This window comes from Strongylocentrotus purpuratus, unplaced genomic scaffold (assembly GCF_000002235.5).
Source record: "Strongylocentrotus purpuratus isolate Spur 01 unplaced genomic scaffold, Spur_5.0 spur5_scaffold_21, whole genome shotgun sequence".
In the NCBI taxonomy this organism is placed as follows: domain Eukaryota; kingdom Metazoa; phylum Echinodermata; class Echinoidea; order Camarodonta; family Strongylocentrotidae; genus Strongylocentrotus; species Strongylocentrotus purpuratus.
The window spans coordinates 20516925-20533997 of NW_022145607.1; the positions used below are offsets into that span (position 1 = coordinate 20516925).

The 17073-nt window shown below is 37.9% G+C and overlaps 1 protein-coding gene across 1 annotated transcript in view; it reads left to right on the plus strand.

Annotated features, from left to right (window-relative positions):
- Nucleotides 1-6064: 6064 nt before the first annotated feature.
- The window catches only part of LOC100892960 (popeye domain-containing protein 3), a 33339-nt gene continuing 22330 nt past the window's right edge, over nt 6065-17073 (plus strand). Inside the window, exons 1-2 of the mRNA XM_003723846.3 lie at nt 6065-6378; nt 13824-14482. Of these exons, the coding sequence (XP_003723894.2) occupies nt 13995-14482 (488 nt within the window). The 5' untranslated portion in view covers nt 6065-6378; nt 13824-13994. The remainder of the gene's footprint in view (nt 6379-13823; nt 14483-17073) is intronic.

Sequence of the window (17073 nt, forward strand, 5' to 3'; positions counted from 1 at the left end):
ATTTACATTGCGAAGATGAAAGCATTTCAGATGTTTGCTATACTTCTTATAAACCTATTTATTCTTCAGCTATTGAAAGCGATTAACGATTATTTATCCATCATTTAATCTGCTAAATGAGATATCTAGTATTTGAAATCAAAACAATAAAAACAGTTTATATGTAGGCTATCCTGATATTTAAACTAAATTTTCATATTTTCAAGAAAATATGTACTATCAGTATTTGTTCCGGTACAAGTTATAATTATAAACAATTTGAAATTAGAAAACCCCACCAAACGGCTCCAGGCAAATATTCACAGTTTAAATCCCTCGTAGTCTTTTTACAGTCATTTCAATGATGTATTAATTTGAACATTGAATGTGAGTAACTTTGGACTACTTCTTAACCAAAATTTCAGATGGACTGTTGAAACGGTGAGATAAAGAATAAGAATTTTAAAAAAAATTCGAGAAAAAGTGTAAAATAAAAAACGGCTACCTCTTGTAAATATATTACAGATCCTTTTAAACTAATTTCCTTCAGGAAACATATAGTTCAATAATTTTGCAAGGCTTTTTCATTTCTCACTGTGTTTAAATTATATATTTTAGAATCTGGCTGCATTTTAAAATATATGCAACACTACTGTTTAAATCCTAACAATTATAATATTGCTATTTTTTTCCTCCACAAATCGTTGATTTTGAGACTCAGATTCAGATTCTGTTCATTTCTTTTTTCTGTAAAGAGAAAATTCTGAAATCAAACAGAAGTGACAGCATATTCATCTCATAAATATTTTCGAAGGTAGCATGATTTATTAGTTAGCATGCTCTTAATCTTCCCTAATTCTCTTGCCTAAATCCATCAATGGCAAGTTTGAATTTCTGACATTTTCAATCAATGATTCTGAGACAGAAACAAAAACGGCACAGAGAAATATCCATTGGCATTACTGTTTTTCAAAATCTTTGCACAGTCTCATCTTCTATCTCTCTGCCTCACTTACCATTTCTCAATCTCTCTCTCTCTCTCTCTCTCTCTCTCTCTCTCTATCTGTGTCTCTGTATGTTAGTCTTTGTGGAGGTGTGTGCGTGTGTGTGTGTGTATGTGCGTGTGCGTGTGTGTTTGTTTCTTTCCCTCTCTAAGACTCTCTCTCTCTCTCTCTCTCTCTCTCATTCTTTGCCTCTCACTCATTTTCATTTGCACAACCTTTACAAGGATTCACTTTCTGCTTGTGTCAATAATACAGTGCACACGAACACAAATACGTCCGCTGTGGCTTGCCTTCCTTGCTTCCCATCAGGATGCATAAACCCTAGCCCGGGTCTCACATTTCAAAATAAAACCCTGTATGCCAATCAGCGCCGTCCATTAAACATTGGAGTCTGCACGGACCCGCCATCGCAGAACCAGATACATTTTCAAACTTCGGGAGTTGAAGTGGAAAAAACCCTGGGGTACAACAAAATATTAGACAAACATGCCCCCGTGTGCTTCAGGGGACTACAGCCGATAGAGGAAATAACGGAATTGGGAGAAAAGAACAGGACACTAGTCAAATATGGCGAAGTCACTAGCCCAGAAATGGCCAGCTTGACTTACGTAATGGAGAAAGAAAGGGCGACGCACTTTTCTTGAAAGTGGGGACATGGCACACATCTCCTGCTATGTTTCCCGCCGGGTTTTTTGGCGGTCGTCTGCGGGATGTGCCGTGTTTACATGACGAGCATGAATGTGCCTAACAGGCGCCTTTGCTCAGTTAAAGACGAGATCGAGTTCTAACTGGAAATTTGAAAAAAATAGTTCGCGACCTTTCTTTTTTTGTGTTAAATGAGAATATCCTAATAATATAGGTATGGATTTGTAAAAAAAAAATTTGTTGTTATTCTACTTCATAAACGCCATATAATTCAGATTATTTCAAAATAAAATACCAATATCATAAAAGAAATTTCCGCTGAAAAGGTTTGCTGTTCGAATGCACACGTATTAGAAATATGAGGAATAATCGTAACAAACTTGACACCAAACTTGGCCAAAACTGTCATGCCATGCACTTTTCATTCTATTCCCACATACACATATCTGTGTGCATTGCGTGGCTTTTAGCGAGATTTAGCCAATGTCTTATTTTCTTGATGATTCTAATCGCTTGCCCTTAACTCAACTATATCTTTAAAGTAAAACAAAATATAGGCCTATAATTTTCACTTTAATGATCCAACCGAGAGGTAAACGCAGTAAATGCGTCTACATTTCTCTCGTTATATCCCCCCCTGAAATCTCGTTAACATACCTTACGTGAAAAAACAAAAAGTATCATTTAGTTTGTCATTTCAGGTAATGTGCCCCCCCCCCCCCCCCAACCAGCCTTAACAAATTCTGGATCCGCCTGTCTGCTGTAATGTACAGCTGGTTCTATGCATTTGTAGAGATATGATGACGTCACCATTTATCATAAAAATGATCATGCCGATGCATGTTTATCTTAGAAGGACGCTATCCTATGAAATCAAGTCCAGGGGGTGTTTCACAAAAACTTGTCATCGGTGACAAATGACAGTTTTGATTATAAGCTATTGAAATCCTTGCTTCTGATTGGTTATCAGCATATTTGTCACTGATTTTTGTCATTTTTCATTGAAAAAAGCTTTGTGAAACACCCCGCTGAATTTTACATTCATACATGAAATATAATCTAGGGACGATCGTATTACAGGACGCAAAATGTCAATCTAAACACTTTTAAATTCAAACCCGTACTACTATTATTTCTGTCTTGAATGTCTAAATATTTAATCCGTATTCATTCGCAGTATATAATTTTAGTGCTCAACAATTTAGAAAGCGGTGTTCTTGTAAGCAGAGTATGTGCACACAGTTACAAACGAGCCCATAAGCTTTACCTGAGTTTAAAATGAAATGTTAGTATTATTTTGAATGGAACATATGTTCATGCACTAATATCATAGTAATCATGCACTTTTCGATTAAGAGGGAGAGGGCCAATCGGTCCATAAATATCAAAACGTAAATGTACCTCCCTTTTTAAATGTGTGACCTAAAGGGCACCTGCGGAATTCGATTACGATGAGTCAATTACAAGCCTCGTAATGTATGTTAAAGTTAATTTTATACTGTATTGATTATCATAAGAATGAAATAAATGTATTTTGAATATGAATCATTATATCTGTACCCTTGATAGTAATGATGTTGAATTTTGCTGGTATGGAACTCAATACAGTACTGAACACACTTAATCATTACTGGTTCATTGTTTTACCTTGGTCTTATTGATATCAGTTTGAAATGAAACCCTGCGCATTAGGTTTTTGAAGGCTTACATTGTGTTTGAGGGTGAGAGTACATCTTTAAATGTATAAATTCATCAAGACGGAATAGACTATTTCGTAGTGTAATCAAACTTAATTAATGTTACTTAATTATTGTATTTTCATTTTCATTTTTCATTATCATGTTATTGATATACATTATTAGTTAAGTAATTCGTCCACATTAAGCGCAATGTTCATTTCACGTTTCTTGATGACCCTTATTACATAATTTAACCGTAATTTTCTTTTCATTTGTTTTTGTAAAGCGCTAAGAAACAGTATTTGTATACTAGCGCTATATAAATCTTAGATATTATTATATTAGTATCATTAAATCTCTATTAAGTGCCTTGCTACAAATTATTTCATTTGACTGTTACGAATATTTGTATTTCAATAGTCAGAATGCAAAATGATACATTAATTGTTGCTAGGTAGGACAAACATTACCCTTTACCTAACAACACAGAATGTATGCAATAAGCATTCTGACTATTGAAATGAAATTATTCGTAACAGGTGAATGAAATAATTTGTAACGAGGCACACTACGAAAATGGCCTATTATGGTATGCTGTGGCAAATTGCATGCTTCAACAAACAACATGCTTTACTCATTTACAGGAAAATATCTAGGAAACTGGGTCAAACGGCCTGAAGAAAAGCAAAAAAAAATTAACCGAATTCATGGCACAGTTTTTCACTCACCTCTGGGATTCCATCTTTTTTCATCATGAGCGAGTAACAACATTAATATATGCAGCCATGTAAAAAATAAATGACGTTTACATCTCTGCGCAGGAAGGGAGACAAACATAAACTTGAATAGAAGAGAAGAAGAGGGGGGAAAAGAGAGAAAGAGCACAAAAATGCTACCATGATATAATAGGGGCTCTGTAAATTTTGAGGAGAAAATTACAATTTCCATGACTCCATACATAGGCCAGTTCTTCTCAACATCACTTCAATATTTCAAATAAGAAGGAAATACAAAAAGTATTACAATAAAGGTAACTTGTCTTTCTAAGACAATGTACAGGCGTATCAGATACACACCATGAACGTGATGGCAACGATTTCAATGCCACAATTCGAATTCATGTTCAAATTATGTAATATTCATTACAAGGTTTCAATGAGTGACGCACAAAAGCAATACAATTGGCTCGGCTTGATTTTATCTAAAAGAATTGGTTCTTGTAGTTATAAAATGTGTACCATATAACATATTCCATTGATACTTAACATGTATTCTCCTCCCCCCCCCCTTATTGAAACATGACGAGGATAGGATTGGGTTGTATTCGCTTGACATTTGAGATTGTGGTAATACATTATGTTAATTTTCTTTACGTTTGAGAATTAAAAAACAGCAACATTATATATTAATCAGGAAATTGCGATCTCCTTAACAGATATTTCAAATAGACAAATACATGTACAAATACACAAAAACACACAAAAACACGCGCGCGCACACTCATACGCACACACATAACCATATGCAGACAAGGAGAAGAAAAAATAAGAATTAACTATTACATATTATATATGTATTTAGAATGTACTAATATTGGTAAAATATAATCTTTTTATAGAGAATTTAAAATTCGAAACAGTTGAGCTTTGCTGAATACTTTGATCAAGGCTGTTCAACAATTTGATATATTTTTCACGGAATGATTTTGTGGCCATGGAAGTAGAAACCTTTAACAGGTTGATGACATAATCATTGCGAGCACATCTTCGTTTGCCAGTAATAGAATTTTGTTTTCATTGAAAATATAATGTTAAAATGGGATTAGCATTCTTTTTACACATCCTCTTAATAAAAATAGATTATTTATTCATCAACAACCAGGAAATTAAACATTAATGCAAAAGCCAGTTCGTAGATACAATCTGTCATTCGAAAAACCCATCGAGACGAATAATAGATGCGTTCTCATGAAATTTATGTAATCATTATTCATTAATGGACCAACGGTACATTCTAAGGATCACAGCTGGAAGTATTCTTCTCAAGAAGGCGCTTGAAGGTGTTCATTAAGCACTCCCATGGCTTTGGCAGTAGTTATTTTAATACTTTAGAGACTTTTAGATTTGCGTGGACTGGTACGTGTGACGTCCATTCAAGGCAGTGCATTAAAAGGACGTCGGTCGTAGCAATCCACGTTGTCGTTGTGCAAATCTAAAAGTCCTTTTTGTAAAAATTAAAATCAAAGTGGGACTTCTCATTTATAAAAATATGTGTGTATATTTGGGGGTCGTTTGAACTGTTCTTTTTTAGTACAACATACTTTAGGGAGGTGCTCATCAGTAAATCACAGAGCTGTCAATTTTCGTTTGATCAAGAACATAACATTCGTATTTAAAAAAAAGTATTAAAAAAGGAAACAGTATCGGATTTTCCCAAAATCAAACTATCACTGATAAATTTATCTCATTTTAAACTTTATAACATCCAATTTGATATCAAGGTGGACTTTTCTGTTAAATTCTTACATTGCCTATCTTGTTGTTTTTTTTAGCTGAAAGTGCTCATTGCACCGTTTGAAAATGAAAACAAATTCTTCCGTTTGCCCAAAAGTGCAGAGTGATTGTGCATTCATTACAGATGCGGAACTACGAGAGCTAATCAAAATACGTCACGAATATTTCGATCCACACCACATACAGTACAGACTCATCGCTGCTTCTCAATCCGCTCACAACAGATACTCCTCGCATAGCGCGCATTCTTCGAGTGCCTTTCAGTCCGCCGAGAAAATGAAAAAGCGCGGGTTTTCAATGTCGTCTGCAAGCGAAGCTCGGTTGTGGACAAACGGATGTACGTGAATATAGTATGGACGGTATCATACCTGGATTTTGAGCAGATTTTTCGCTTTCTCCCAGCATGATTAAGCATTCAAGAATACAAAATTGTTAACTCGCGACGATAGCTGAGAACTTCTTGATGAAAAGTGCATGCTTCTCTCTTGAAATAACAGCGAGGAGTATTTCACAACGACGTACACACGACTATTGGCTTACAACGTGATGCTGTGTTGAGTAAGTATACAAATTAAACCGCTACTTGAATATACTTAGTCATACTTAGTTAGGCTATTTGTATGCAAATAATTTCAATACTGCCTTGTGTGTTGAAATCAAGACAAATGTCTTTAATAGGATTATGTAAACTATCCGAGTTAATTATCTTTTTAGATTTCATTCAATTGTGTGGGGGATAGAGATTCGTTTGCGTCAACGTTATTGTGTGTGTTATATGTATGCCTAGTCCATAGCGTCATTAATACACATTGCGTTGCCTTATATGATACGAAGGCAGGCCTATATCCTTCTCCTTTTTCTTCACGAGATTCAAATGAAGGCTTTTTTAAATAGTGCATTGCACTCAAAATTATGGACCAGTTTCTACCACATGAGCTGATCAAAAGCGGATGGACAACAAGAAGAAGAAGAAGATCGTACGACAAATAATCCGGCGACAATTATCAGCGGCCGCTTTTAAAAAGAATTCCTAACTTCAGACCTTAACCAAACACTAACCTTAAACCTAACCCAATACCACTAGCGAGCTTAACTTTTTATCTGTGGCAAATAATTATCGGAGCAAATGTCGCATGAGAAAATGTCAGAGCATCCACTAGCCAATGGGGACAAGTTATTGCATTCATCTGTCACTTCGTATTACTGTTCAGTAGTGAACATGGGGGTTATGTCATCAGTTGTCGGTATGTGCGCAAGCCCCTTGCAAGGTTCCAGACGTATCCAGGAACAAATGTCTTTAATAGATGCATGCTTAATTAACCATCTGGGAATTTTCCCTTTTCAGAAACGGCATTATCAGGAATTATGATTCAGTGATTCCATTCAATAAGCCACCAGTTCGTAATGTACGCTTTCGTTATTAAGGATGGTGCCTCCTTACGACCTATTTAAAGCACCTGTTAGGAATATTTGTGGAGTCAGAATGCAAACTGCATACATTTCGTGTTGTTAGGATGCGACATAATGTTTGTCCGACCTAGCAACAACTATAGTATTTTGCAATGATGTTTGCACTCTGACTCTTGGAAACGTGTAACTTCAATTTTAATTAATGGTCTATTCCACTTCACTCTTCAGCCCGTTATTGCCCCTTTTTTCTTATTTAACCATGGGATAACAAGAGAAATATGGGCACTGGCGGAGGGAGGGGGACAATTATGACCCCAATTAAATTGTTTAATGTCTGTGGACGAATACGGGGCATTTGCCACACCATTACTGTGGGCCGCCCCCTTTCTTTCGAAAATAAGACAAAGCAAAAATCTATCTAAACTGTATATTGTTCTCGAATACGTCACAATCGACCTTAATACCGAATTGCCAATTTGTAATTTGCATAGTGATCAAATTCTTTCAAAAACGTTCTTTACTTTTTGTCCGATTTCTTTCGAGCCTCACCATTTTATATCGAGCTCGTTTGACACAACCCAGCTCCTGAAAAATATTGGGTTTACCCTTTTTAGTTTTTCATATATTCTCAAGACAACGGGAAACTGGGAGCTTATGGAGGATTAAATGCATCGACCGACGGTTGAAATCCGTCCCGTGTGTTATCCATTTCCTGGAATAGTTTGCCAGCCCTTGTCTCGTTTGATAAAAACATCAAATATGATCAATTACAAACACAAATTATTAGACAGGAGCCTCAGGCAATAAAGACGCCCACATGACAACATAAAGAGGTGATTCACACACCTTTTCAACAACCAGCAATTTTCTCGCCTCTAGACGTTGATGAAGCTCGACAGCTTCTCTTTTTTAATGCAGTCTCCTTTTTATTTATTTTTGTTCATATTAAACTTAGATTAGCCCAAGGCCGTATGTTTAATTTCCTGGTTGGAAGAATAAAGTGATGCGTGTCTTAAGTGTACAGAACGCTACCAATATAAGGGTGTTTTATTATTGTTTTAAAATCACAATCGAGTCTATTCTGTTTATGATGATAAAGGCCACCCATTGGGATAACAATGAAAAATAAGACAAAAATATTACATTGCGTCCAAGAAACATGCACGAAACGGTCGAGAAATTGGGTACCAACTTCCCATTACATGGATTTTCCTCTCAATGATATTAAAGCAATAGCTTGCTTGGCCTGCATACATTATACTTGTGATGGTTCTAATACTGTTTTACGGGTAATCTTTGTTAAAACCTATGATTAAAAACTCCTGACTTTTCCACAGTAATATCGAATTAAAGAGTAACTTCAAACCGGTAACTTTAAAGGTGTTACTTCAGGTGCAAATTTATTTGGGCTTGATGACACAATGATCGATTTTGTTCGTTCATAGGTGGAAAGTTTTTCTCCAATGAGCAAGGCCAAACATAACACTGCCTACAGTATTGTTTAAAGTTACCAAATAAACAAGAAACGCCTCTCCTACAACCCTTCTTTTCCCTGCCGTCTCCTGCTTCCATTCCTCCAGCACCTCCTTCTCTGAGATGTATCCTACATCATCAAACAACAACAGGTCTGCCCTGTGGCATAAGCAATACATCTTTGACGTGGGAACTTCTCTTTCAAACTTTTATAAAGGTCACCTTCCCTGCAGCAGACTAATTCAGACTTTAAACTCGATCTCAGAATGGATACGTCAGTAGTGGTTAATTTGTTAATGATAATTAATAGATTTAAGCGAGGCACATAAAGAATATGAATGCTAGAAACCCAGGCCCCCCATTTGCAATAAGTGTCCATTTTCCATTCTCACAAGTGCCCTTTTTAATCTCTAATAAGTGCCCCTAGTTAGGTACGATAAGTGCCTCTTTTCACTTTTGATAAGTGCCCCTTTCACCTCTGATAATTGTACTATTTAAATCTCAGAGGTACGTGCCTCTTTTAGAATTAAAAGTGCCCCTTTTCATTTGTAAGAAGCACCCCTTCCCCTTTTAATAACTAACCCCATTTTAACTCGGATAAGCGCACTTTAGATTTTCACATGTGCCTTTTTTGTCCTTTCTAATAAGTGCCCCATTAATAAAGAGCCCCTTACCCTTCTCACAAGTTCCCCTTCTCTGGTAAATGACCCTGCTCAGGTTCGAGAAGTTACTCCTTTTCACTTCAGATAAGTGCCCCCTTCACCTCCGATTAATGCCCTTTTAAAATCTGATCGGTATTCATTTTCTTTTCACTAATGCACCCTTCCCTTATTAAAAGTGCCCCTTTTTCATTCACGTAAGTGCCCCTTTTCATATTCTGGTCATTGCCCCCTCTCAGGTGCGATAAGTGCCTCCTTTCACCTCTGATAATTTCCCTTTTAACAATATATAATAATATCTTATAAATTCCCCTTTCAAAATCCGATGGGTGCCCCTTTTCCGTCGACAAATGCCCATTTCCTTTTCTCACGACTGACTTTTTTCCACCCTGGTGAGACCCTCTTTTTGAGGGTGTAAAAAGTGCCCCATTTTCACCTCTGATGATTACTCTTTGTACTTTGACACATGCTCCTTCTCTTTCCTGATAAGTGTCCCCTTTTCCTCTTATCATTAAACCCGCCCTAGCTAATTTCAAGCGACTAAGAGCAATTTCCCCCAAAGCTCGCTCGCACGCATCTATGGATGATATAGTTATGTTACTTATCAAGGGTCTTTTCAGTCTTCCGTTATGAGAATGTGCTTATTACCCCATTAGGATTGAGTTTTCCCTCTTTGTAAGATGTAATTTTTCGCACTGCGACCTTACACATCTTAATTTTTTTCCTCGCTTGCTTCGCTCACTCGCAAACATTTTTTTAGACAATCACACCCAACTGCAAAGCATGGTGCTTAAGCAATATCTTGTATGATGTATAAAGTGAAACAAGTATTGAAATCATTCCCGATAATGTAGGGGTATATAACCAATGTAAAAAATGGTACATTTTCGCTTTGAGATTTCCCTTTATAGGTGTCCTTTTTTCCAGAAAGAGCCTTTTTTTTGGTCCCCCCCCCCCACTTTGGAAACCGCTCGGCCGCCCCTGCATGGATTCTATTCCTCAGTGAACTTACAACTCGTGTATCCCATAATTGCCCTATTGTGCACTAATTTAGGTGGTCAGTGTTCCAGAGGCCTTACACATGTTAAATCTTAGTATTATGTTCCCGTGGTCCTGTGGACCTGGGATCCTACATTCCATTGGACCTACAACTTAGTGTTCCTATGTTCTGGTGGTCCTTTGATAGCTCTTTGGTAGCCCTTCGTCCCATTAGGCACGTAGCCCCCCCCCCCGAAAAAAATCCAAGATCGGTTGAACTTTTTTAGACCCCTCCACAGGACGTCGATCGATTTACATGTATGTGCCCCCCCCCCCCCCCAAACATCAAACTCTGGTACGTGCCTGCGTCCCATTGGCCCTTTCGGCTTAGGTGCCGTAAATGGCCCGGTGGCTCTTTAAACGTCCAAGCGGCTTACGTCCTAATGTCACAGTTACCTTACATCCCAGTGGACCTTCTTCTAGTCGTATTTCTTCTCAGTAGCACTACAGGATAGCAAACCTATATCAACCGGCCCTACGTCCACAGTAGCCAAATATTCTGTCCTGCATTGTGCCTTATGACCAAAGCCTTTGATATCCACAATATTTATGTAGAAGAAGAGCGCGAAATTAGATAGCATGTTGAATATTAAAGACCACTTTTTTCAGTGGGAAAATTGTGTATATTGCTATCGGGTAATGTACTTTAACCTATATATACCAAACGGACGATAGTGACATGCAAGCGTTAGAATAGCCCTTACCAACGGGTTAATGACACGTCCCTAAAAAATAAAACACCTAACAGAGATGATGGATAATCTGGAGTATATCTAATTGAATTTTAACGGTCGGTCATAGGTCATCACATCAACATTTTTCAATGAATACTAGTGTAATCTACTTATAATCTCCTCATGATATTAAAAGCTAGGTACTCTAATAAGTGCAACTTGAAATTTTGATTGATAAGAAAGTAAATCCTAGACACTTCCAAAATGCCTTTAAAAAAAAAAAATCTCTCTGAAAACGAGGGTTACCGCACAATTCATCCACAGCAGAAAACCATTAACAGGAATGGATGAAATAGAGTCTACTTTTTACACCCCCGCAAGAGAGGGCAACAGGCTTTCACAGAAAACGGCAGCTCTACTTTTATGCTATCAAATGATTCTCCATCCTCTTTGCTCTCGTTCAAAACCTCCATGGACACGTGATTCCAACAAACACTTCACGCTTTAAACGCATCGCTCGCTCGCCTTCTCAATTTATTGACAACCCTGAAAAATAGAGATTTCATAAAGTGACACTTTGCCCTGGATACGCGCTCTTGCCTCCGGTCTTTCTAGTATATCTTTTATCTGAAGCGGCAAAATTATGGGGAAGAAATGGAGAAGAACTTGCACTAATAGACTTCAGGAGGCGGGAGGAAAACGCATTAGGTTATATGATTGGGTTAGAGTACGATATAGGCCTATAGTAACAGCAAACACGACGTGTGAATATTGGGTGATGGTGATGATGTAAGATGGACTGATGGAGCTGTATTGATGCTATTGCTAACGATTCCCTATAAAATGAGTATATCACCTTCGCCATCTTTGTATGCGATGGTGATTTCTCTCTTGTCCCCTTTACCTTTGAAGATTTTTCATGGCGTACAATGTTGACATATTTGGGTTTGAAAATTCACATGCATGAAAAATTGATTTTCCTGAATGATCATATTTTTGCTGTAGATAATATTACTACTACTTATACTTATAAAAACAGTAATAATGATATTGGTAATAATACATGAGTATTAATCATCCTTATCTTATTTCATTATTATTATCAGTAGTAGATTTTACCTTTTTTACCTGGTTGTTTCTACCAATTAATAACAGAGATTTGTGACTTGATGGTTAATAAAAGATCAAATAAACAAGGATTTGATGGCATTTTTTGTATTTTTTACAGTCCAGAAATGAAGAAATAGTCCAGAATGGAATAATTTGTTGTTAGAAGTAGAAGTAGTAGCAGCAGCAGCAGTAGTAGAAGTAGTATTAGAAGTAGTAATACTAATAAAAGTATTAGTAGTAGAAGTAGTAGTAGTAGTAGTAGCATCATTAGTATTCGTAGTAGTAGTCGTATAATATTAATATTACTATTACCATGCCATGGTACGTTACCAAATGACGGTGTCAAAGAGTCCCAAAGCTTCTACATGTCTTATATTTCACACACATGGTTACCCTGCTTTTATAATGTCTAGGCTACGCTTCTCTCACCGTAAACCTGATATCCATTGAAATAGACCAAGTCATACATCGTGATGAGGAAACATCAGTCGCTTCTGTTAAGGATAAAAATGACTACTGGTCGTGCGATAATATTGTGAGAGAAATTACCCGGAAGCTATTGGGAAAGATCGAATCTGAGGTCCATAACAATGAATGCATCCCGTGAGGTTTTGAGATGATAAAAATGAGAAGGAATCGACTCAATCTTGCTGGAAATCGCACATACACATATAGGTATATGGGACCACACGCAAATGTGGTATGGAAGTCTGGTAAAAACAAAACCACCAAACATTTCTCGTCGAAAGTCGAAAATGAGTGAGATTATATTTTGAAGATTTTTTTTTTGAGTGGACATTTCGACTGCGATATTTCCCCAAAAATAACATACGAAGAGAGGGAAAGCTCACACAATGCTATATCAGAACTCAACCATCTCTTTTAATCTTTTCATTGCGGGCTATACCCAGCTGTTGGATGCCTAGGTAAAGCGGTGGGTTTTATGACCCGGCCTGGTGATGTAATGCGTGCTGCTTCCTTCTCCCTTTGTGTGATTTACTGTGTAGGGAATTCATTATTGCCTGGCATATTATTTAGAGGTTCTGTAAATATACAGGATAGCCACGTTTCCCTCTCACCGTGCTTCATCCCTTCATTTTTGAAACTTGATACGAAGTTGAACAAGATCTTGATGGCAGTGTATACTTTCCAGAAGCAAGATGGAGGTTGTACGCAGGGTTGTACGCTCGCCAAATACGTCTATTTTATATTTTGTAAGGGATTACACCAGCAATGGTGATCAACTGACACAAGAAAACAAGGACATTTTTTCTCTATTTCTCGCATTTGAAGTGTTTTATTTATTTGATAGGCAATGTGTAGAAATATGTGCATAACCTGTATGTGAAGCCTATGTGTTCCTGTGGCAGTTAAACACTGCCACACTAAACATTGTGCCTTATTAAAAAAACACCTACAACTTGACTTTATATTAACATATTTACTTCTAAACCAGCATGCCATCGATTCTTTAATAGCCATTATAATCTGTTCTCCTACTATATGATTATGTAATGCACGATGATTGGATTTCACGTTATTGATTATGTATTTAAGGTTCACATTTTTGTTCAAGTTTTTGTAAATCTCGGTCAATTTATAAATGTTATTGTGATAATGTTTACTCTTTTTATCGTAGGAAGACTCAACAGCATAAAGGTGAGGATAACCTGACGTCTGTGATTACCATCATGTGCCTCTACAACTCCTTTGGATTCCATATATGAAACAACCGCTTCCAAAAGGTGATAGCCTTCAACAACTCTGTCCATTACCACACACACATTAGCGCCTTACACCATCAACCAACATGCAGAACAACGGGTCGGACCCAGTCATAGATCCAGACGCTGGATGTGGTGACATGTTCGTGTCCCAACACTCCATCTACCAACTAGGATCCTTCGTTCTCTTCAACGGGTTCCTGGTCCCGCCAAACGTCGGTATAGCCCAGGCCTTGTGGCTCCGGTCCACCTTAGTCATAGGTGGGTTCTGCCACGTACTCTGGTCTGGGCCCGTTCTGTGCTGGCCCGATGCTTTCGGGTGGAACATGGCGGCCTTGTTTCTCAACTTGGCCCATCTTTTGTACCTCCTCTATCTCGTGTACCCGACACACTTTGAAGAGGAGGTTGAGAAGGTGTATGAAACCCACTTCCATCCGTTTAACATCACAAAGAAAGAATTCAAGAAGATTCTAGACTGCGACGGGGAAATTTACGAGTTAGATGCAACAGGGAGGTACGCGGCGGAGAACAAAACGAGAACGGATAAACAGATAGCTATGCTTTTGACTGGAAGGTAAGTCATATAATTATTTACCTTATTATTTATTCCAAAGCCATTTATTAGTGGGGGGAAATCGACCAGGACCCCGGCTTATAAACAGTGGCGGAGGATTCAAATCGGCTGCTACTCGAAATCAATCGCAATTATGTTTTTAATGGACAGAGGTTTTTGAGTTTGCGATTGATTGGAGGACTTTCAATCAATCTGGATCACTTTACAATCGTTACACTGAAAGAATAGCCTACAATCCTATAAAGTTCACATATGAAAGGAGCAATACCCGGCCGGCCGGATGCGTTTATAGACACCCTTTACCATTTATTTTAATGTTTTCCTGAAAAGCAGACGGGTGTGAGGTCGCGTCCTTCAGTCTTGTTGAAGTGCTCTTGTCTGTAAGTGCTCTTGGCTGTGCATATGATTGTAACAGCAGTGCATTGTAACATAGTTTGTTTCTGCAGCAAATGCTTCAGTGGCAATAATTGCCTCGCGGTCATATTCTAACATCAACCTTAAATATTATCACCGGCTGCATGTGGTTGGTTGATAGTGGCATTTTGAAAGAACTTTATTGAATAATACACCGTCTTAATCATGTTTTCTGTAGGACCGTGTTTTGTGTATATTTTGAACTGATTCAGCATGAGAAGTTCACATCTAACAACGAGTAGCGATAATAATGATTGCAATAAAAGCGAGGGAGGGGATAGGGTGGGGGTTGGAAGGGGGTTCACTCCGATACTGAACAGATGGTGTGTTATTACGTAATAATGCAATGAGGTGAAATTGCGCTGATCCCAATTACAACTACGGCTAGGGCCAGGTAGAGAGAAAGAGAAAGAGGGAGAAATATAGAGAGGGGGAGAAATAGAGAGAGAGAGAGAGAGAGAGAGGTAGAGGGGAACAGATGCGGATGCTGGGAATGTATTTGGATGGAGAAACGGTATAATAAGTCTGCGTTTTTATGAGGGAGGGGTACAGATTCCACTGACCCGGTATGACACGTCCACATCTACCAAAGATTGTAAATCACAATCATTTAGGTGGAGCCAGCCGGGGCGGGAATGGAAGGGGAAGGGGGTGATACTTGGACTGTGTTTGGATGATGTTTTAATCTGTACTATTTTTTCTTTGTTGGTCAAACGTCCATTAACCAGAATTAGAATTATTATAGTGTTTCCACATCTACCAGAGATCGAAGCCAGTGCAAAGGAGGGGGGGGGGGGGTAGGGGTAGCCGGCATGTGCTTCGATAGTGTGTAAATCATTTCATGCATGGTTATGCCGGCGAGGGGGGGGGGGGGGTTGGTTTTACTCCTTTTACTCATACCAGCATACCATGTCTACATCTACCAAAGATATATTTTGTAAGATCATAATACTTGAAATATGAGCCAGGAAAAGAAGAAAGGTAGCTACCCGGACTGTGTTAGAAAAAAAAAATTGTTCTGTTATTCTGTACTATTTTTGTCACTCGGTAAAACTTCCATTTGATAATTATTCTAGTGTTACCACATCTCCCAAAGACGAACCAAAGTCATTACATCTAAGCAATCCATCTGGGTAAGCAATGAACAACCGCACAGTGATAGGAAATAGTTAGGAAACCCTGGATTATGCCGAAGAAATATGAGATGCAAATGGTGCCTCGTGCTGCCTCATATGGCTTGTGAATGGTTGCCATGGTTACGAGAAAGAGTGGTGAGCTGATTGTGTTGTGGAAATATAATCTTATAAATATACATGGTGGTTTTTATGGGCTTACACAATATATTCAGCTTCAAACTGTACAGCTATTGTATATATGTCATATTTTCTTCCATAATAACTTACCTACATCTAATCTATTTCCGCGTTTATATAACATGTATGAGTATCTGTTGTGAGATAGGTAATGCGTTGTAATTTGATTTTACACAATATTTTTGGTCTAGCGCTAAGTTCACAGGGGTTAATTGCTAGAGGAGGTTGCTGTTGTACCGCCCCCTCACAAATTCGTCCAAAGGTTAAAGATCACTCTTCAAGAATTTCAGGATTTAAGGATCTTTCTTTTTTTTCTTTGGCGAAGTGAGTTCTTTAGTATAATATGACTCTTCTATTATTTGAATTTAGAAGCAGGACTTGCGATCTTTGTAGGATACAAATACACTAATCAGCTTAGTTAGGTTAATATCTATTAGGCCAAAATGACCACTTACATGTAAGCAAAAAAATGGAAAGAGGAAAGTATTTGTTTTTACCCCTCCCCATTCCTGGACCGCATTTTGCCGGCCACGCCCCTCGTATCTAGTACATGTATACCCCCTTGTGTCGACAGACCGCTTTAGTTATGCCATACCTCCGAGTTCACAGAGGTCAAAGAAACTGGGTAGCGACAACTATGAACCCTCGCACCCAGGCTTAATGGCAACCCAGTGCTTCCATCATTAAACTTAAAGGTACAACAAATATAAATGTCCATGTCTTGTCTTGGCTAAAAAAAATAACTGAAATTTACCTTACAATGCTTTCTGAATAATACTTAGTTACTGGAAATGCCCAGTATTATAAAAAAAAAGAAAAGAAAACTAACAAATTAACAAAATCTATAAGTCACAAACATTGGAG